Source organism: Leguminivora glycinivorella, chromosome 22 (genome assembly GCF_023078275.1).
Source record: "Leguminivora glycinivorella isolate SPB_JAAS2020 chromosome 22, LegGlyc_1.1, whole genome shotgun sequence".
NCBI classification, from domain to species: domain Eukaryota; kingdom Metazoa; phylum Arthropoda; class Insecta; order Lepidoptera; family Tortricidae; genus Leguminivora; species Leguminivora glycinivorella.
Genome location: NC_062992.1, coordinates 3,142,558 through 3,162,922, shown reverse-complemented (window position 1 = coordinate 3,162,922; position 20,365 = coordinate 3,142,558). Strand labels below are relative to the sequence as shown.

The 20,365-nt window shown below is 36.7% G+C and overlaps 2 protein-coding genes across 2 annotated transcripts in view; one reads left to right on the top strand and one right to left on the bottom strand.

Annotated features, from left to right (window-relative positions):
* LOC125237815 (5-oxoprolinase) overlaps positions 1 to 11,019 on the bottom strand; it is a 42,756-nt gene extending 31,737 nt beyond the window's left edge. Inside the window, 5 exon segments of the mRNA XM_048145008.1 lie at positions 2,605 to 2,806; positions 3,280 to 3,571; positions 4,929 to 5,120; positions 5,964 to 6,135; positions 10,931 to 11,019. Of these exon segments, the coding sequence (XP_048000965.1) occupies positions 2,605 to 2,806; positions 3,280 to 3,571; positions 4,929 to 5,120; positions 5,964 to 6,128 (851 nt within the window). The 5' untranslated portion in view covers positions 6,129 to 6,135; positions 10,931 to 11,019.
* A 260-nt stretch (positions 11,020 to 11,279) lies between these two features.
* Positions 11,280 to 20,365, top strand: part of LOC125237718 (tRNA (cytosine(34)-C(5))-methyltransferase) — a 34,247-nt gene continuing 25,161 nt past the window's right edge. Inside the window, 6 exon segments of the mRNA XM_048144878.1 lie at positions 11,280 to 11,431; positions 11,513 to 11,605; positions 11,685 to 11,896; positions 12,781 to 12,958; positions 13,718 to 13,802; positions 14,351 to 14,490. Of these exon segments, the coding sequence (XP_048000835.1) occupies positions 11,300 to 11,431; positions 11,513 to 11,605; positions 11,685 to 11,896; positions 12,781 to 12,958; positions 13,718 to 13,802; positions 14,351 to 14,490 (840 nt within the window). The 5' untranslated portion in view covers positions 11,280 to 11,299.

The window sequence follows — 20,365 nt, the reverse complement described above, 5'->3', positions numbered from 1 at the left end:
ATAGACCTGAGTATTTGGTATGAATTTCAATTTAATACCTCTACGCGTTTATGAGGAAATGGGTAGTAAGGTTAAATTATTAAAAAAAAATATATTGTGTGATGTAACTAAAAATTTATGGTTTTCGTAATTTTTCCTTTATCTATGCTATAAGACGTTGCTTCGTACCAAATTTCAAGATTCTGAGTTCACGGGAAGCACCCTGTAGGTTTTGATTCCCTTGCAAGTGTCGAAAATTTGCGGCATAAACGGCTGTATCTTTTGATTGCGTTGGCTTAGAAGTTTGATTTTTTCACAGCTTCAAGGGACAGTAGACCTGAGTAATTGATATAAATTTCAGCTTCATACCTCCACGCGTTCCTGAGAAAAAGGGTCTTAACAGACGGACGGACGGACAGACGGACAACAAAGTGATCCTATAAGGGTTCCGTTTTTTCCTTTTGAGGTACGGAACCCTAAAAACGGTATTAGTAAACCCTTATTCATTTTTTAATACCTATCCAACAATATATCACAAGTTGGAGTTGGAATGAAAAAAAAATATCAGCCCCCACTTTACATGTAGGGGGGGTACCCTAATAAAACATTTTTTTCAATTTTTTTATTTTTGCACTTTGTTGGCGTGATTGATATACATATTGGTACCAAATTTCAGCTTTCTAGTGCTAACGGTTACTGAGGTTATCCGCGGACGGACGGACGGACGGACGGACAGACAGACATGGCGAAACTATAAGGGTTCCTAGTTGACTACGGAACCCTAAAAATCACGTCAATTCGTCGCTCCGTTTTGCCGTGAAAGACGAACAAACAAACAGACACACACACTTTCTCATTTATAATATTAGTAAGTATGGATGGGCTTACTCTTGACCACAGACTAGCCAAAGGCCAAAGACGTTGCCTACGATGGAGTGAGCTCGCCCAGAAAATGCCTGTTCACCCTTGAGTTGAAGGCTGCCAGGATAATTATTCATACTAATATTATAAATGGGAAAGTGTGTGTGTCTGTTTGTTTGTCCGTCTTTCACGGCAAAACGAAGCGACGAATGGACGTGATTTTTTAGGTGGAGATAGTTGAAGGGATGGAGAGTGACATAGGCTACTTTTTGTCTCTTTCTAACGCAAGCGAAGCCGCGGGCAAAAGCTAGTTAATAATAAACGGAGGATTATTTTATAGATATTATGAAATAGTACATTACGATACAAGTGCGTAAAAAAGGAAGTTCGAAACGAGTGGCGATAAATTAAAACACGACCGAAGGGAGTGTTTTAAATCGACACGAGTTACGAATTTCCTTTTTGCACGTGTATCGTACGACGTTTTTCAGTACAGATGAGCCTCCGAAGTTTCAACCTGGCATATAATGAACCACTTCACGAACTAGTGCGTAAAAAAACGACCATCTGTACTGAAATAATCTTTACAAACTAACACCAGTGGCCCGTTTCTCGAAAGGTACAAGCCTTGTATTACAAGTGTGTTTCCATGACAACCCATACGATTTGACAGTTCGCGCACTTGTAATACAAGGCTTGTACCTTTCGAGAAACGGGCCCCTGGTAGTTACCATAAAAATATAAATAATCTATGGTAATTTCATCTCATGTTTTTCAATAAACAGTTTTGATAACTACATTAAAACATGTACATTAAAACAATAAAATCACGCACAGTGCAAATAAATTAGTACCTGTTCTAACTGTAATCTAAAAGTTATCATAATGTAAACGGTGACTCGTAATACATATTAACATACATTATTACATATCTACATATTTTAGATTGCTTAGTAGTTATTCAATAAAGAATTCAGAAATATTACACAATGTAAAGCAACGAAAAGCATTTTTCAGTACAGATGGTGTTTTTTTTACGCACTAGTGCGAGAAGTGGTTCATTATATGCCAGGTCGAAACTTGGGAGGGTCATCTGTACTGAAAAACGTCATACATACACGTGCGAAAAGAAAATCGTAACTCGTGTCGATCTAAACCACTCCCTTCGGTCGTGTTTTAATTTATCGCCACTCGTTTCGAACTTCCTTTTTTACTCACTTGTATCGTTATGTCCTATTTCAGTACAAATAGTGTTTTTTACGCACTAGTGCGAGAAGTGGTTCATTATAAATGACAGGTCGAAACTTCGCAGTGTCATCTGTACTGAAAAACATCGTACGATACACGAGCGAAAAGGAAATTCGTAACTCGTATCGATTTAAAACACTTCGTTCGGTCGTGTTTTAATTTATCGGCACTCGTTTCGAACTTCCTTTTTTCGCACTTGTATCGTAATGTAAGTACTATATTCAAAACTGTTAAAGTGAAGGTCACATTGAGCAACATTTCCTATGTGATTAACCCCGAAATCGCGGAAAAACTTGCTCTTGCATAGAAAATTTTCACATCAGACTAGAAAAAATAACGAAAAAGCCATTTGCTACCGTGTACGTTATTAAATAAAAGAGACAGATATACATTACACCTCAGCTCTACATAAAGAGTGCGCAAGTATCTTTCAGATCATCCATTAGACTACGGAGGAAGTCATAGAGGTAAAGTTATATGTGTAGCCTCATATGTTAGAAAGAGATAGATACATACAGATCCATAGGTGTAAGTCCTCCATCGCTCTGCATAAACAGCACATTGGTTCCCTTCAATTCATCCTTGAATCCACGAGCGAAGCCGCGTAGATACTGTTGTATGTGCGGTGTGAGGTACGCATCGGCCGCGGCCGTGTAGCCGCGGGGTGCGAGACGCACCATAGCCGTTACCGCGTGCGAGAGCGAGACGAGGGGAAAGCCTGGGGAGAGAAGGTTGTTTGTACTTATGAGCTCCTGGTACTTGCAATTCTAAACGGAAAATTTTAGCATCCACAGAACAATTATTAATTCTGAGCAGTGAAGCTACAAGTTACAAAATACAGGGGGTATTTGCTGACTAATACAAAATAATTGGAAATAGACTTCCGCTTGTAACTTTCAGCTTTATGAAATGGGCATAGGAGGTACTCATCTCTTGGCATCGAAACTGCTTTTAATGACACAAACTGAACATAAACTTAAATTAGTAGGAAAATAAATCCTTTGTACAGAAGTCTTTTGGACAGTTGTAGGTAAGGATCCGAACATGTTCTTAAATTTAAACACAACAACAACACGACAGCAACACTCTCTATCTCCTTCTCTTTCAATCTCATCAGGTCACGCCTCACTTATTCCTTTTCTAACTATTGCAAGACCATCATCTTCTTTAAAATGTCATAGTAATACTCACCGATTTCCTCAGCAATCTTCCCAATCCTAACCTCATGCTCATGATACGTATAACTATGCGCCAACACGACAGCAACACTCTCTATTCCCTTCTCTTTCAGTCTCATCAAATCCCGCCTCACTGCATCCTCGTCTAGCTCTTGCATGACTAGCATTTTCTCTCCAGTGATGCCTGTGACGGGTCGCCATTGGCTCTTGAGTGCGCCAAGTTGGCAACGATCTTCTAAGGCTGGGATGACGCGGCAGTCTACTTCTATGACTTCAGAGTATAGGACGTCAGGCCGTTTTATGTCCTGATAGGAAAATAGATGTTAATAACACTTTATTGTACAAAAATAAACAAATAACAGACATACAAAATATAAATTTATTATTTTTAAACTAATCCTCGTAATAAATAAGGCGTTATTATGAAATAGGCACGAAGACATTTCAAATCGACTTTTTTAAAAGTACCACAGTATAATAAAGAGTACTATCGTACAGTATGGCCACTCCCGCTCCCCGCTGAAGTGCCGCCCACCCCCTCTCGGTTACCTCACAGTTACCGCATGTCAAAAACGCGAACAGTCGACCTGTCAGATTTCACTCATACACGCATAGTACGCGTTTCACACGAGCTTAGACTGTGTCGCCAGTGTCCGAGGTGTGATTTATAGGGTTAATCAGCCAATGAAAAACTAGGAGCATGAGAATATGGTACTAATGACTTTCAGTTGTTTTAGCATCTGGACTAAGGAGGCAACATTGTGTTTCTTACCAAAGAAGGAAAAACAAAAAAAAGAAATATTAATCATACATAATACGGTTCAACTGTCTTATAACATAACATCAAGGTTATCATAATGAGTAGGTATTGTTATGCGCATCCTAAGACGGTTTCAAATCAAATTACTATAATAGGCGAGACGACTAAAAAAAACTAATTAGTCCGTCAGTTAGATTATCAAAGAATTTTAGACACGTATTGTTTCGATTTTTCACCCCAAAAACCCCCACATAACAAATTTCTGCGAAATCGTTAGAGCGGTTTTTCTCGTAAACGAAAAATGACGACGGTACAGTGAGTTGAAGTTTCGCGTGACGTCACGCCTAGGTACAATTTTTACTTAGAACTCTTAGAATTGACGTCACAAGCGGACTCCGGAACTTTGATGCTCTATATCTTTGTAGGTTTTCAATTAGAAAAAGCGAAGTATGTGTTCAGTATTTTATGACGATCTAACTGACGGACTAAACAGAATGCCATTTTTTTATGTAGTCGTCATCCCTATTATAAATTAATTCTTGTCAAAGCGGACCCCAGGCTCCCATGAGTCGTGGCGAATGACGGTATAACGCAAGGAGAATGATGATGATTCTAAAATTCATGGTTAGGGTAAACTCGCCTCATTCTGTGACACGCCTAATTCGGTGATACAGCTGTGAAGCACTATTCCGAAAGACGACTTTTGGTTGTTTCACCGAATTAGGCGTGTCACCGAATGAGGCGAGTTTACCCTATCTATGTTTTTTAGGTACTTATAGATATTTGTGTCATTGTCAAAGAATATAGTACTAATAGGTACATGTAAATTGTAGATTTTTATTGTCAGATCAAAACAAAATTTCAAACCGTTTCCTTATGTTGTAAACAGTGAGTAAACTTACCAATTGGAAAATATTAGGCCTAGCCTGGTTGCCAATGAGCAGCAGGTCCTTGAAGCCCTTATTAATGACCAGCGCCATCTTGGCACCTTTCCGCTCCAGCAGTGCGTTTGTAGCCACTGTGGTTCCCATACGGATGGATTCTATGAGGGATGTGTTGACCTTGCCGTCCTTGTCTAGCGCGTTACCGGTTTCCTGTGGCAGAGAGAGATAAATGTTATATAAGGAAATTATTAGAAATAAATGGCTTCTTATTTTATTTGGCAAAGTATGAACTATGAAGTGACAAAAAAAATTTTTGAAAAAACCCCCATGCACGACATAAACCGATTTTCATGAGACATGGCTAAGAAAACTTTCGACTAATTCATCTTTCAAACAAATAAAAATCTAAATCGGTTCACCCATTCGGGAGCTACGATGCCACAGACAGACACACACACAAACAGACAGACACGTCAAACTTATAACACCCCATCTTTTTTGCGTCGGGGGTTAAAAATTAAAAACTAAGTTCATCTCATGTAAAATTAACAAATCAATAATAACTTGCACGAAAAGGAGTCATTCAGTTCTGTAAATTTTCTCACATGTTTTTATTATGTAAGTACTAATTTGTAACAACTGATTGGTGATTGCCGTCATTTTTTTTTGTAAAGCAGGCAGGCAGTAAAACTATGGAAACGGATTAAATCGAGTATAATGAATTTAAAATTCATCCCGACGTTTCGAACACTTTACAGCGTTCGTGGTCAACGGGTGACTGAGGAAAAATTACAATGTGCAAAAGCTATCCACATACAAGAAATATTAACGAACCATGACTACAATTAATATGGATTTTTAAGGCAAAGTAGAGTGTAGTGTAGTTGTAAAGTGTTCGAAAGGTCAGGATGAATTTTAAATTCATTATACGCGATTTAATCAGTTTCCATAGTTTTATTTCATGAGTAACTATCGCGGTAACCGAAGACAATATCAGGCAGGCAGTATTATTTAGGTTTTTAGTAAAACTATGGCATGGCATCATTTACACACCTCTTGAAGAATCCGTCTAATAGCCTCCCTTGGCGCATCATCATAGTTCTGCGGGTCCACAGACAGGAGCTTCATGACCCGCACCTTGCCGTTGGGGCATCGGGTGAACACATCTGTAAACGTGCCTCCACGGTCAATGGCGAACTGGAAACCTGGAGGACTCATTGTAGATCTGGAGACAAGAAATTCTTACATTTACAATGTATCGATGTAGGGAACTTCTTCTTCTTCCATCCCTGTTCCCGTTATTTGGGGTCGGGCCAGGGTAGGGAACAAATCAAATTATTTTATTAAATATTTTTTGAATTGTTTTTTTAAGTAGTAACACTACTATATATAAATTATTCATTATTTATTATTTCAGTTTATAATTTACAATGTAGTTTGTATGAGGAAACCAAATAATTTAAAATTTTTATTTTATTTTATTTTATTTGTTAGGAAAACTTACAGCTAAAGTTACAATAAGGCTTATAACATAAAAACAATGAGCCAATGAAATGAAATGAAATGAAATGAAATGAAATGAAATATTTATTTTCCAAGTAGGCATATTACAATGCGCTTATGAACGTCAAATAAAACTACGCCGGCTCTAACCCTACGCCTCAGCCTCGAGAAGATTTCAGTCCCCCCTCAGTTGGAGGAGGGTATCCACTATGGGACCGGCAAGAAACTCGGCGGGCCACTTCTTTTCAAAACATTACATCTTATATTTAACATGCATTAAAAAAAAAAACAAGATACAATTTAATAAGCAAAAGTATTCATAAAAAAAAATATTAACACAAGAAATTATACAAAGTACAAAGCTATTATGATTATTAATAAGAGATGTTAGAGATGTATAGAGTCTCTAAGTGTCAAAGTACATCTAAAAAAATTATACATGAATAAAAAAACCGAATAACTAAAATAACTTTAGAGTTGTAAAAGACTCTTGCAAAGGAAAAAAAAAATATATGTATACTTAATCTACTTTTTAGGGTTCCGTAGTCAACTAGGAACCCTTATAGTTTCGCCATGTCTGTCTGTCCGTCCGTCCGTCCGTCCGTCCGCGGATAATCTCAGTATCCGTTAGCACTAGAAAGCTGAAATTTGGTACCAATATGTATATCAATCACGCCAACAAAGTGCAAAAATAAAAAATGGGAAAAAATGTTTTATTAGGGTACCCCCCCTACATGTAAAGTGGGGGCTGATATTTTTTTTCATTCCAACTCCAACGTGTGATATATTGTTGAATAGGTATTTAAAAATGAATAAGGGTTTATTGATGATGGGCGTTTTTTGATAATATTAATATTTTCGGAAATAATCGCTCCTAAAGGAAAAAAAAGTGCGTCCCCGCCCCCTCTAACTTTTGAACCATATGTTTAAAAAATATGAAAAAAATCACAAAAGTAGAACTTTATAAGGACTTTCTAGGAAAATTGTTTTGAACTTGATAGGTTCAGTAGTTTTTGAGAAAAATACGGAAAACTGAGCGTGGCCCGACAGTCCCGACACGCTCTTGGCCGGTTTTCCTTTTTTCCTTGGAGATGTATATGGTCTCCAAGAGTCAGAAAGAAAAATAAACAAACAAGGACCGAACAGAGTGCCTCAACGTAATCTCATTCAAAATTAATGTTACATAGAATAGCATAGCCCCTATTAGCTGAAACAGACCGGTCTTCACAAACAGCACCCGTTCACGAATATGGCGCGCATCTCAGCCATCGCCTCCCTCAACCTTCATTCGGGAAGGTGGCGACCCGATCAACGACGTCACCGTAAGCAAAGACTTTTTAGCGAGCATGACATGTTCAAGCTGTCCGGGCTGTATTAAGTATTCCAATAATAAGTGAATACGGTATACCTAGATGTAAGACACAACATTCCGTGCTTGTATGTTACATAGTTTAAATTGACTTAATTGAAAACAAGATCTTGGGAGATGTAAAAGGTCCCCACAGTCAATTATAATTAATGGGATATAATAAAAAATAAAAATTTGGAGGTGTAAAGGTTCTAAGTGTCAAAAGAACTAGAAATAGAAAAAAAAATGCGTATGAAATACAAATTACAAATACAAATAACAAGTTACAAATAGAAATACAAATAACAAGTTTCCACAGATAGAAACTGGGCAAAGTACATGCGTGCAAAGTTACAGAAAATTTTGAAATATATTTGAAGATCTAGTACTACATATGTATCAGTAATATCAGTATTTAAAGTACCTACAGCAGAATGAGCAATGATTGAAAACAAACAATACTTAAGAGAATAAGAGAAAAAGGAAAAAAAAAAAACATTTATGTGTTATTTGAGAATTAACAGTGGGAGAAGTCATGGGTCAGTAGTGTGCGTACTGATGCAAAACTGTCACAGAAATGTTATCAGAATTTGAGACAGGATGGTAGAGAATGCCATGTAGCATTAAGTCTGATTTTTGTAACTGTATATTTTTAGTTTATTGTTTTATTTGAAGAAGATCCACAAAAACTGCAAGCTATGATCCAGATCCTATGCAATGAAAGCAGAAAAGTAGGCCTGACGATGAATACCACAAAAACGAAAGTAATGACCAATTCATCTAAAATTAAAATAATTGTAGATATGACCTCCTTAGATTATGTAGAAGAGTATACATACCTGGGCCAAATAATATCTCCGGAAGACCTCACAAGCAAAGAAATAAGTACAAGAGTAACAAATGGATGGAAAAAATACTGGTCTATGAAGGAAGTCATGAAGTCTAAAAACCTGAGTATGACAGTTAAAAGAAAAGTATTTAACACATGCATCTTACCCTGCATTACATATGGATGCGAGACATGGGCACTCACCAAGGAGCACCGGGACAGGCTCATGTTCTGCCAGAGGTCTATGGAACGAAGTATGATGGGGATATGCAGATTGGACAAAGTTCGAAACGAAGACCTTAGGGAAAAAACAAAAGTAACCGACATACTATTGAAAATTGACCAGCAGAAGTGGAGATGGACCGGCCATATGCTCCGTGACAAGCAGGAGAAATGGAGCCAAATCATAACAAATTGGTACCCTAGAGGTTGTACTAGGGGCCAGAAAAAACCCCGAATGAGATGGGAGGACGAACTGAAGCTTACATTGGGCTCGAAGTGGAGAAGAGTGGCCCAGGATAGACGTCAATGGAAAGAGCTAAAGGAGGCCTTTGCCAAGCGGCACACTGAACTAAGAGACATTCTCTAATTCAGAAAAAAGATAGATAGATATTTTAGTGTGCAATACAGTTTCAATCAATTTGAGAAAATTTTGGCATATTTTTTTTGTGTTTTGGTTGCATTTTTACACAATTTTTATAAGACATTTTTAGTCTTAAAATATGATTAAGAATACTTTATTAAAATTATTCGGTTTCCTCATATTACACTGTGTATATTAAATGAACTTCTAAAGTGCACATTTCAGCAGATTAGCTGTAAAATAGTACATTTATAGGCATAGCTGGGCACCGTTAATAAAATAGTTAAATTCGATAATCGCTAATCCGTTACTAAAAAAGTTAATTTTGTTAGAGAATTGTTAAAGAGATACATTTCGACAAATTTAACGTAAGTTAAAGTTAATCGATAATCAGATAAAACGTAAAAAAAAAAAACATTTTATTGTAGGTTGTATCAGTATAATTCACTGTCAAAAAATACAAAATACAAAATATTTATTCAGCAAATAGGCCACAGGGGCACTTTTACATGCCACATACATTTTAACATAATTTTTATATTTGAATTTAAATTACACAATTGATACAATACTAATTTTACCAAATGTATAACGCTACTACAATGTATTAGAGATGTATAAGGTCTCTTCAAGTCGAATTACAACTAAAACTACACATAATATAATAAAAAAAAGTACAAACAGACATAAAAAAATGTTTGTAATGTATTATATTACTGTAAAAGCCTGAAATACAGCAAGCCTATTGAACTCAAGGCTGCATGTGGAAGGCAGTGATCGCCTGAGCTACTGCCGAGAGCTGTGTCGGGAGAGCTGCAAGTTCACAGCAGGCGGAAGCATGATGCTAATGGTGTTGGGACTGGGGCGGTAGAGGCTAAGAACGTGAATGCCGTTATAAATTGGGCTCGAATTTGCTGCCCTTTCACTAAAACAGTCGCCATGGTAAAACGTAGGATTCACCGAATCAATGTTGGTAAAAGTGAGTCGGGTAATATTTCAGTTTAGTGATCGACACCGTTAAATCCTACGATTTGACGTATTTCAGGCATGCCTAGAACGTGTTTCTCGCAGCGCAGATGGCGACTGCTCTGTTGGATTAACAATTAACGGACTCAGGGAAATTTAACAGAAGTTAACAAGTTCATTAACATTTTTAAAAGTTAATCCGTTAATCGAAATGTTAACTTCGTTAATTAACGATTAACGTATTAACGAGTTAATGACCAGCTATGTCTATAGGTCTAATTTGTTGTTCTTAGAAATATGTTATTAAAATCTCTGTATGACTGTTTGTTTCTAAAAAAATAAATAAAAAATACATAAAAAAATTAAGTGTGCAATAAAAATAACTGCAAGAAACAAGACTTACATGGTAACAACGTAAAGATAATGAAACAATAGATAATATTCAACTAACAAATACCTATTTGTATTTGAATGTCTATGTTGAATACAGCAATAATTTATCTTTCTTCGCTGTCGAGATATGAGATGAAAACTAATATTGTCTGGGTCTCAAAATTATCTAATTCAATTTTTTGCTATACGAAATTAAACTTTAATGCTATTGCAAGAGTGTTCGATGTTTTGGTGAGGAAGGAAAAATAAAGTGAGATTAGTAAGAGACGGATAATTATTTTACGTACTTCGTATCTGGAGTGAGATAATTAGTTATTTAATAACGACAAACAGATACTTACGTATAGACTTCTTCACTTTACGCTTAAAACTAAATAATTAATAAATGTTGTGTTTACTTTTGATTGCTTTTGATTTGATAAACTTCGACTTCGACTTGCAGGTTGGACTGACTGACACTGACAGTGACATTGACGTTACTGATAAGACCAAGTCGTGTTCAGATTTAATAAAATGTGTCATGAATATTTTTTACGATTTTACCTATTATTGTTCTTGAATTAATCATAAAAACCCAGTTTGTGGTAGATTTACACGTGTTTTTTATAATGTAAACCTCTGTGATATGATAAATACAAAATGAAGGTTGAAAATAATTTTAAACATATCCTGAACAATGTGAACGCTTTCATAACAGTAACTATACATAACCTAACTTTTTAACTGTCAACGTCACGTCTACTCGGAGTACTCGGTGTGTTTGTTGAATGCTGAACTTCTCATATTTATCACACAAAACCTATACAACACTTGGAACCCTCCTTAGAAGAATGGGGAATAGAAAACGCAATCGCAATGTGAACAAATTTGCTCAACGAAAACGAGACAAGAAAGAGCAGGTAACTAAATTAAAACATTAAGTTTTAGTTTACATCTGTGCCGATTTTCATGTTAACTTTCGTTATACTTTCGATTTGCAGGAGAAAAACCCTCAAGCAAAGCCAGAAGGCGATACTCGTAAGCACTATGAAGATATTGTGCGAGAAAACGCTACTTTTGAGGAATATTACAAGGTATGTTTTTAAGTTTTTTTTTTTACAAGCATAGGCTTTCCCTTATTCAGCCGACAACTTACAAGAATTTATTTTTCAGGGACAAAAAGTCTGCCCCGAAGAAGAATGGCCCGCGTTCATGAAGGCTCTCAAGGACAATCTGCCCACTGCGTTCCGGATAACTGGCTCCAAGTGTGAGGCAGACGCTTTGATGAACATCGTGAAGAGTCAATACTTTTCGGAGCTGCTCAATGTTAAGCTGAAGACCGAGGGTGAGGAGGAAGAGGAAATTAAACCTATGAATTTGCCTTGGTAAGTATCAAAGATGATTTATTTAGGATTTACAATCTTTGTACTAAGAATCATACCTCATTTTTTAGCGCCACTTATTAAATACTATCATAACTACACTGATAATGCCTAAAAACTCATTATTTTTTTCAATGTGTGTATAAATGTGATATCATGATATTAAAATAAAGAAATATGTCATCTTTTCTTATAAATAATAAAAATGCGTAGTAATATTTGGGGGAAATATGATTTTATCCACTTCCAGGCTGCGAAACAGCACCATCTAGTTTTAAGCCTGTTAGGCACATACATTTCAGGGGTACGCTTTTTTGTATGGGCTTTGTCAGTCCAGTAGATTGTCATTGGTATATAATAATCTTGATAATTTTAAGTAATTTCATGCTTAATTATCGTCACAAAACTGACAGCGAGTTAATTTCTGTTAACAACTTACGCTCTATGAGATAACAGAGGTCTATGGAATGAAGTATGATGGAGATATGCAGATTGGACAAAGTTTGAAACGAAGACCTTAGGGAAAAAACAAAAGTAACCGACATACTATTGAAAATTGACCAGCAGAAGTGGAGATGGACGGGCCATATTCTCAGAGACAAGCAGGAGAAATGGAGCAAAATCATAACGGATTGGTACCCTAGAGGTTGTACTAGGGGTCAGAAAAAACCCCGAATGAGATGGGAGGACGAACTGAAGCTTACAGTGGGCCCGAAGTGGAGAAGAGTGGCCCAGGATAGATGTCAATGGAAAGAGCTAGAGGAGGCCTTTGCCAAGCGGCACACTGAACTAAGAGACATTCTCTAATTCAGGAAAAAGGGCCTTAATAGATAGATAGATGTGAATAATTGTGAAAGTTTTAATCAGTTTTTAATGAATGTTATCAGGTACCCAAATGGCTTGGCTTGGCAGCTACGTCTGTCCAGAACGGACATCCGTCGCAGTGAGCCCCTCTACAAGCTCCACAACTTCTTGGTCGCGGAGACGGCCGCAGGCGGTGTGTCTCGGCAGGAAGCTGTCTCTATGATACCGCCTGTTGTGCTGGATGTGCAGCCACATCATAAAGTAAGTGGCTACAAGCAGTCTATAAGGTAGTTGGCATTATTACCTATTGTAAGAAAAATACTCTAATAGTTGAATTTTAAGCAGTGTATACAATAGAAATAACAATACAAAGTGGGACCATATAAGTTCACACGTTGGTCAAAATTTATATGTAACCTAAAACCTTTGAATAAGGTAAGGGCACTTATGTATGTATGTATGTATAAGCTTTATTGTACATAAAGGAAACAAAAGAGACACAGTTACAGAGTCAGTAATATACAATGTCGGCGGACTTATCCCTTAATGGGTTCTCTTCCAGTCAACCTTATTTGTGTGATGAGCACAGATATTTGTTCCTGAGTCATGGATCTTTTCTATGTATATAAGTATGTATTTATCTATTTAAGTATGTATATCGTCGCTTAGCACCCATAGTACAAGCTTTGCTGAGTTTGGGGCTAAGTTGATATGTGTAAGATGTCCCCAATGTTTAGTTATATTTATTTATTTGAATGTTAAGTAAATATTATTGTATTTAGAAATAAAAGTTAAACTATTCGCTATATTGGTTATGGACTTAAAAGAATTTAAGTAATTGTAATAGCCCTTATTTCTGACTCAGGTTATTAATATTACTATTTCTTTCTTTTAATGGCTATTATTTCTGTTTTCTATTTCGTTCTTGTCAGGCTGTCTTTGACATAAGTCTCCCCCAGTTGGCTAAATTCTATCTCAATACAAAATTTTAGTTTATATTTGACTTTTAAATTTTTCAAGGTACTGGACATGTGTGCAGCCCCTGGTTCTAAAACCGCTCAGCTAATTGAGTTCCTACATGCAGATGAAGATAAGATGCCCACAGGTAGTATCAGGAATATTAATATTAATATTTATTAATATTAATATTAATATTATTAATATTTATTAATATTTATTCTAAAAACTAAATTTTGTGAAGTCTATTACTAACAATGTGTTAAGCAACGTAAGTGCCTTGACTTGACTTGAATACTATACCTACACCTACATTTTTTTTTTCATCTTTCAACGACATGTAAAAGGGCCATTGTTTTCAAAGTTGTCCACCCCACTTTTTTTTTTATTTGGAAATTTATATGTGATTTTCACTCAGAATCGCGAGCTCTTTCAATCCTAATAGGAGAAAAAAACTGTCCCAAGGTTTTTTTCCCATTCCGTTACCATGTTTTCATACATTCTGTATGGCGGTAACGGAATGGAAGGTTTGAAAAATGTGTGGAAGTCTTGAGACATTTTTTTCTCCTATTAGGATAGAAAAACCTCGCGATTCTGAGTATGAATCGAGTAAAAAATACGCATGTTAGAAAAAAGAGGGGTGGATAACTTTGACAAAAATATCAGAATTTTAACATCTTCTTAAAAAAACTTCAGGCTTCGTGATGGCGAATGACGTAGACAACAGTCGCTGCTACATGTTGGTGCACCAGGCCAAGCGGCTCAACTCTCCCTGCATAGTCATCACCAACCACGACTCGGCCGTCATGCCCAACATACAGATCACCGACCCCAAGGTTAGTCATCACCGTGACAACAACAACTATATGCACCAGGCCAAGCGGCTCAACTCTCCCTGCATAGTCATCACCAACCACGACTCGGCCGTCATGCCCAACATACAGGTCACCGACCCCAAGGTTAGTCATCACCGTGACAACAACAACTATATGCACCTGGCCAAGCGGCTCAACTCTCCCTGCATAGTCATCACCAACCACGACTCGGCCGTCATGCCCAACATACAGATCACCGACCCCAAGGTTAGTCATCACCGTGACAACAACAACTATATGCACCAGGCCAAGCGGCTCAACTCTCCCTGCATAGTCATCACCAACCACGACTCGGGCGTCATGCCCAACATACAGGTCACCGACCCCAAGGTTAGTCATCACCGTGACAACAACAACTATATGCACCAGGCCAAGCGGCTCAACTCTCCCTGCATCATCACCAACCATCGACTAGCATTTGCGAAATGTTTATCCCAATCTGTCATTTCGATATTTTTGATGATCAAACGAACTTACCAAGTGAAGTTCGATCACAATTATGTGAGCAACTTCATTCGACGCGATTTATTGTTTACATATTGTAGTTACGCCCCCACGCATCAGCCTTGCACGGTTTTTTAAAGGTTTATTTTTCTTTTATACTGGCAACACTAAAAAAAAAAAACTTGCTCCCACTCCCTCGGTGTCATGGTAGGTCCACTCACCGCCATTTTCCAATCATTTTGTTTGCAGCATAAATATTGAGGAATTATTTCACCATTTTGAAGTAGAAAGTAGGGTAGGGTGACGTCAGTCAACAATCTTTTAATATTGAGGGTGGGTTGTTATAAATCGCGTCGAATGAAGTTGCTCACATAATTGTGATCGAACTTCACTTGGTAAGTTCGTTTGATCATCAATTATATTTCGCAACTTCATTCTTTGCGATTTATTGTTTACATATTGTAGGATGTTCAGAGCACAAAATGTGAAATAATTCTCAAACCCACAAAGGAGATAAAATAACTGAAATTGGAGCCATATACCTACCCCTTTCAAAAGGTAGGTGATGGTTATGGTAACAATCCAGATATTATTTTCACATTTTCAGTTATTTTTCACCATGTTTTTATAATGAAGTAATGTACTTTTTTATTTTATTTTTACAGGTTATTTACAATATTATAAGAGTTCTCTCTTGATTCTTCATTCGGGCAAACTGATTTAAGCAATTACAATTCTTTATTGTACAGCAGCAAAAAACAGAAGAAGATACACTCCCACTTGCTATTTTTCGTTTATCATCTAGGCTAACAGCCTATTTGTTGGATTTCGAAGTGGCCGGAAGTATAGTGCTAGTGGCAGTGAATATTTTTTGTATGTTACTATTTTGGCAACGTGTGTTGTGTGTGTGACCAGGACTTGGTGGTGCTGATTTTTATATATAATATTAATGACATCGGCGGAGTCGGCGGACGTTGGAGATAATTTGATACCATATAACGACGATATGGAAAAGCCCACAAAATGAGGGCTAGCACCAGTCTTGCACATGGCAAGGATGACTATAATTGTGAAGTTTATGACACATTAAACAAATGACAGTTTGTGATGATCTTGGGATTTGTTGTCAAATCGAATCCCAGGCTCCCATGAACCGTGGCAAATGCCGGAATAACGCAAGGAGGATGATAAATTGATAACTTTATGATTATACTTAATAGCTGATTAATAAATTGGTATTTTTTCTAAATGAGGAAGTTTTATTTACATAAGTACATGGTTTGTATACGTCAAGCTAAATACATTTCAGGATTTCTGTTTTAAAAAGAAGTTGTTATATACCTATATTTGGTAAAGGTCTTCGATTTGTGCTTTTGCAAATATTTCCAAAGCACAATTCTAATCAATATTAGTTTTATGCAACGAAAGAATCTGTACACGAAGCTAACAGGATAAGTATCTTTTTGGGAAGTGTTTCTAGATTCAGATTTCATTATGAGCCAGATAGTTAAACACAATGCTGAGGCCTCAGGTCAAATTATACTTATGTACCTTAAGTCGCAAATTAAAACATGTTCTTAAAATGCTTATATTATCCGCCATGAAGGGCTCTTACTTGTAGTCATGATAACATTATATGGCGTATTTATACACAAATGTGTACATTTATTATATAATGCCATAATTGGTTCTTAATTCAAATTTCTCATACAGAAGATGACATTAATTGATGATTTTAATTATTATGTAATTGCGTACTAACAACAATGATCTCAGTTGGTCCTTGAAATAAATGAATTGAATTGAATTGAATTGAGAAGACCAGAATCTACAGATCTAAGTATGTATTATTGTTTTTCTTTTCGTAAGCATATCCCTTGCTTTTGTAGAGAAAAAAAAATACATATTGCTAATTACAGGGTGGACCAGAAGTCCGTTAACATTTGAATTTGCCGCTGCGTCAGTTTTGGCGGGAGGAGGGGAGTGCGGGATATGTCAAATGAAAGAGCGGCCATTAGGAATTTAGTGCGATGGCGTCCTTTACCGGAGAACAACGTGCGTTTTGTGTACGCGAATATTACCGCAACCACGATTCTGCAACTGTGGCCAAGAGAAAATTTTGTAATCATTACAATGTACACAAAAATAATTTTGCCCCATCTGTTCAAACCATTAAAAAATGGGTTCAAAAGTTCGAAACGACGGGTTCGACATTAAATATGCCTAGATCCGGCCGGCCAAGGACGTCGCGTGACCCTGAAAACGTAGAGCGTGTTCGAGCGTCAGTTCAAGGTCATCCTGGTCTCTCAACTCTGAAGCGCTCTACAGTCTTAAACGTATCCAAATCGACTTTAAACAGAATTTTGCACGATGATCTACACCTGCATCCGTATAAAATACAAATTATACAGGAATTGAAGCCTGATGATTCTGAAAAAAGGCTTGCTTTTGCTGACGAAATGCTTGGGAGGTTTCGGGAGTTCAACATTTTTTTCTCAGATGAGGCACATTTTCACCTCAATGGCCACGTCAACAGGCAAAACTGCAGATACTGGAGTGACAGTAACCCGCAACTAAAGCATCAAAGGCCATTACACTCGCCCAAGGTCACGGTGTGGGCAGCATTATCTGCCACTGGAATAATTGGTCCTTATTTTTATGAAGATTGTCGGCAACGTCCCATAACTGTAAATACAGTGCGTTATGTTGAAATGCTGCAGAATTTTTTTGCTCCTGCACTGCAAAACTTTAAGGGCTTCAACAAGCGGACTTGGTTCCAGCAAGATGGTGCAACTTGTCACACCTCTAATGATGCTCTTGTCGCCGTCCGCGAAATTTTTAAAGAAAAAGTGATTTCTAAAAGAGGTAACATAAACTGGTCACCGCGAAGCCCAGACTTATCCCCAATGGATTTTTATCTATGGGGATATCTCAAAAGTAAAGTTTATATCAGCAACCCGAGCACTGTAGAAGAATTAAAAGAAAATATTCGCGACGAAATGCAAGCAATTACTCAGAACACTTTGCGGGCAGTGATGGAAAATTTCCGATCCAGATTGAATGAGTGCCAGGCCAGGAAAGGATTGCATTTAGATAACGTTATTTTTAAAACATAAAACCCCCATGTGTGTTCTTTCATAGTAAATAAAAGTTTTTATACTATGCACATGTTTTATTATTCAAAACTACTTTTCAAATGTTAACGGACTTCTGGTCCACCTTGTATTAAGGTTAAATGCGTTTTACTTCTTCAGTCCCAGAGGTCAATAACCTCTCCAATAGTGCTTTCCTAATAATCTAGAAGCAACTATGTAGAATCTAGATACCTAGTCTTGTGAAAACCGTGGATTGCTCTGAATCAGATTGCAACAAATTAAATATTTGTCGACTTCATGTCAAAGTTTCTGGATTCTAATGACTATTTATTGTTGAAATAATGAGAAACAAGGTCGTGTTGGTTAATTTAGACCAACTAAGTACCTTGCATTTTTAATATTAAGTAAACCGAGTGGAAGGAAATAAAATAAGCGCATCTTATCTATTTTCTAAATGTCAGGATATTTTTCCGGTATGGAAATTTACATTCAATGATAAATTTTTATGATTATGGGATAATTATATTTATATATATATTTCTTTTTATAATGAAACGCACGAATGACGGTTGACAAGTAACGGATTTATTCATATTCAGATATGGGAGCATAAACACATGTTACACATATTCTTGACTAGATGGCGCTAGTAACCTTATTTTAAACTTATTTTGATGTAAGTAACAACACCCCCACTATATCAAAATAACAAATAAACTAATATTTCATAGGTGCAAACCGGGGAAACAATATTTTCTTAACTTAATATCATAATATTTTTCTCTACAAAGTTAACAAATTAGCACAGGTTAATAAATAACTAAATAAATGATTTACTAACAACAAACAAACAGCAATAAAATCATTTTTGAACCACACTAAGTGTTTTCATATTCCTGTATTGTTTCACCTCCAGTAAACCTTTACTTAACATGTCAATTGTTTCTACAATATCATTATTAATCACTTCTATAATGAAATTATAAACCTTGAGTTAACAATAACATGTCAGTATCTTCACAATTATTTCAATTTGGCTTTTCAACATTTAATTTACATTCCATAGAAGTTTCAAACTTTTTCAACTTACAACTTAACCATGATTTGAAAATATTAGAAAAATCATGAACACCAATAGTTTTCAAATTATCATAACGATTATTTACAAATACACAAGGCTCAAGTTTCCACTTTGTGTATCCTAATTTACATAAAGATTCATCCACTTTTTTTTATACCAAGCAAGTGATGATTGCTTTACACCATTAACGGCCTTTTTTAATTTCAACTCGTTTAAATCACTGACAGGAAAACCTTCTGGCAAATGCATAAAAATACTTTTTTAAGTTGGCCATTGAGAAAAGCTGTTGTGACAAGGCAAACAGTAACCTCAACATTGAGTGCCTAATAAATAACAGGGGAAAATGTCTCTTGATAGTCTACACTGAGCTTTTGCGTAAAGCCCTTCGCTACAAGCCGCAATGATAACTCATTTTATGTCACAAACACATTTCTTTTTCAACACCCACTTGCACCCATTACACTACTGGAGCATCGACAACTTCCCAAACTTCGTTGTCTTCAAAACGACTGCAGTTCATTGGCCATCGCCTGCAACCACTGTTGTTTCTCAGGACCACTGACAGCTTCCGCATATGTCATTTCATCTTCTCCCACATAGGTGCATGTATTTGCAAAACTATACTGCTCAGGTTTCTTCCTCTGTTGATTCTGACGTTCTTCACAGTGGGCAACTTCTGTGATACCTCGGGTCTTCTCGGCTAAGCATCTACTGAAGACAGTTGAATTTCAGGTTTCAACTGTGACAGGCCTGCATCTGTTCTAGATATATCTTCTAAGGACTGCTGCTGTACTTCCTCTTCATGCTGTTCACCTTCATTTTCCACGTCTAGGTATTTTAACTCAGAGTCGCTGGAGCTTTGCTGGTTAATTCTAATTTAACCACAGATTCCTCTGTCAACTCCCCCACTGAATCTGTGTTTTCTACACAAACTGTGACTGTGTCGTCATTCCTTTTCTTCTCAAGAATCACAACATCTCGACTTGTTGTAATCTGATTCTTGACTGTAACCTTTCATGTTCTCAGGAAAATCTATTCCATCGACTAATTCACGCTTCACTTCGTAGCCGTTGATATTTCCTTAATATCCGGAACACAAAAAACAGGTACTTTCGTATTATTTGCTGCGACACTGTCTAAGAATAAGCGTCTAAAACTTAATTTTGCAGCCAAGTTTCGTTCGCCGTATTCAACATAAAAGTCACTTTGATTGAAA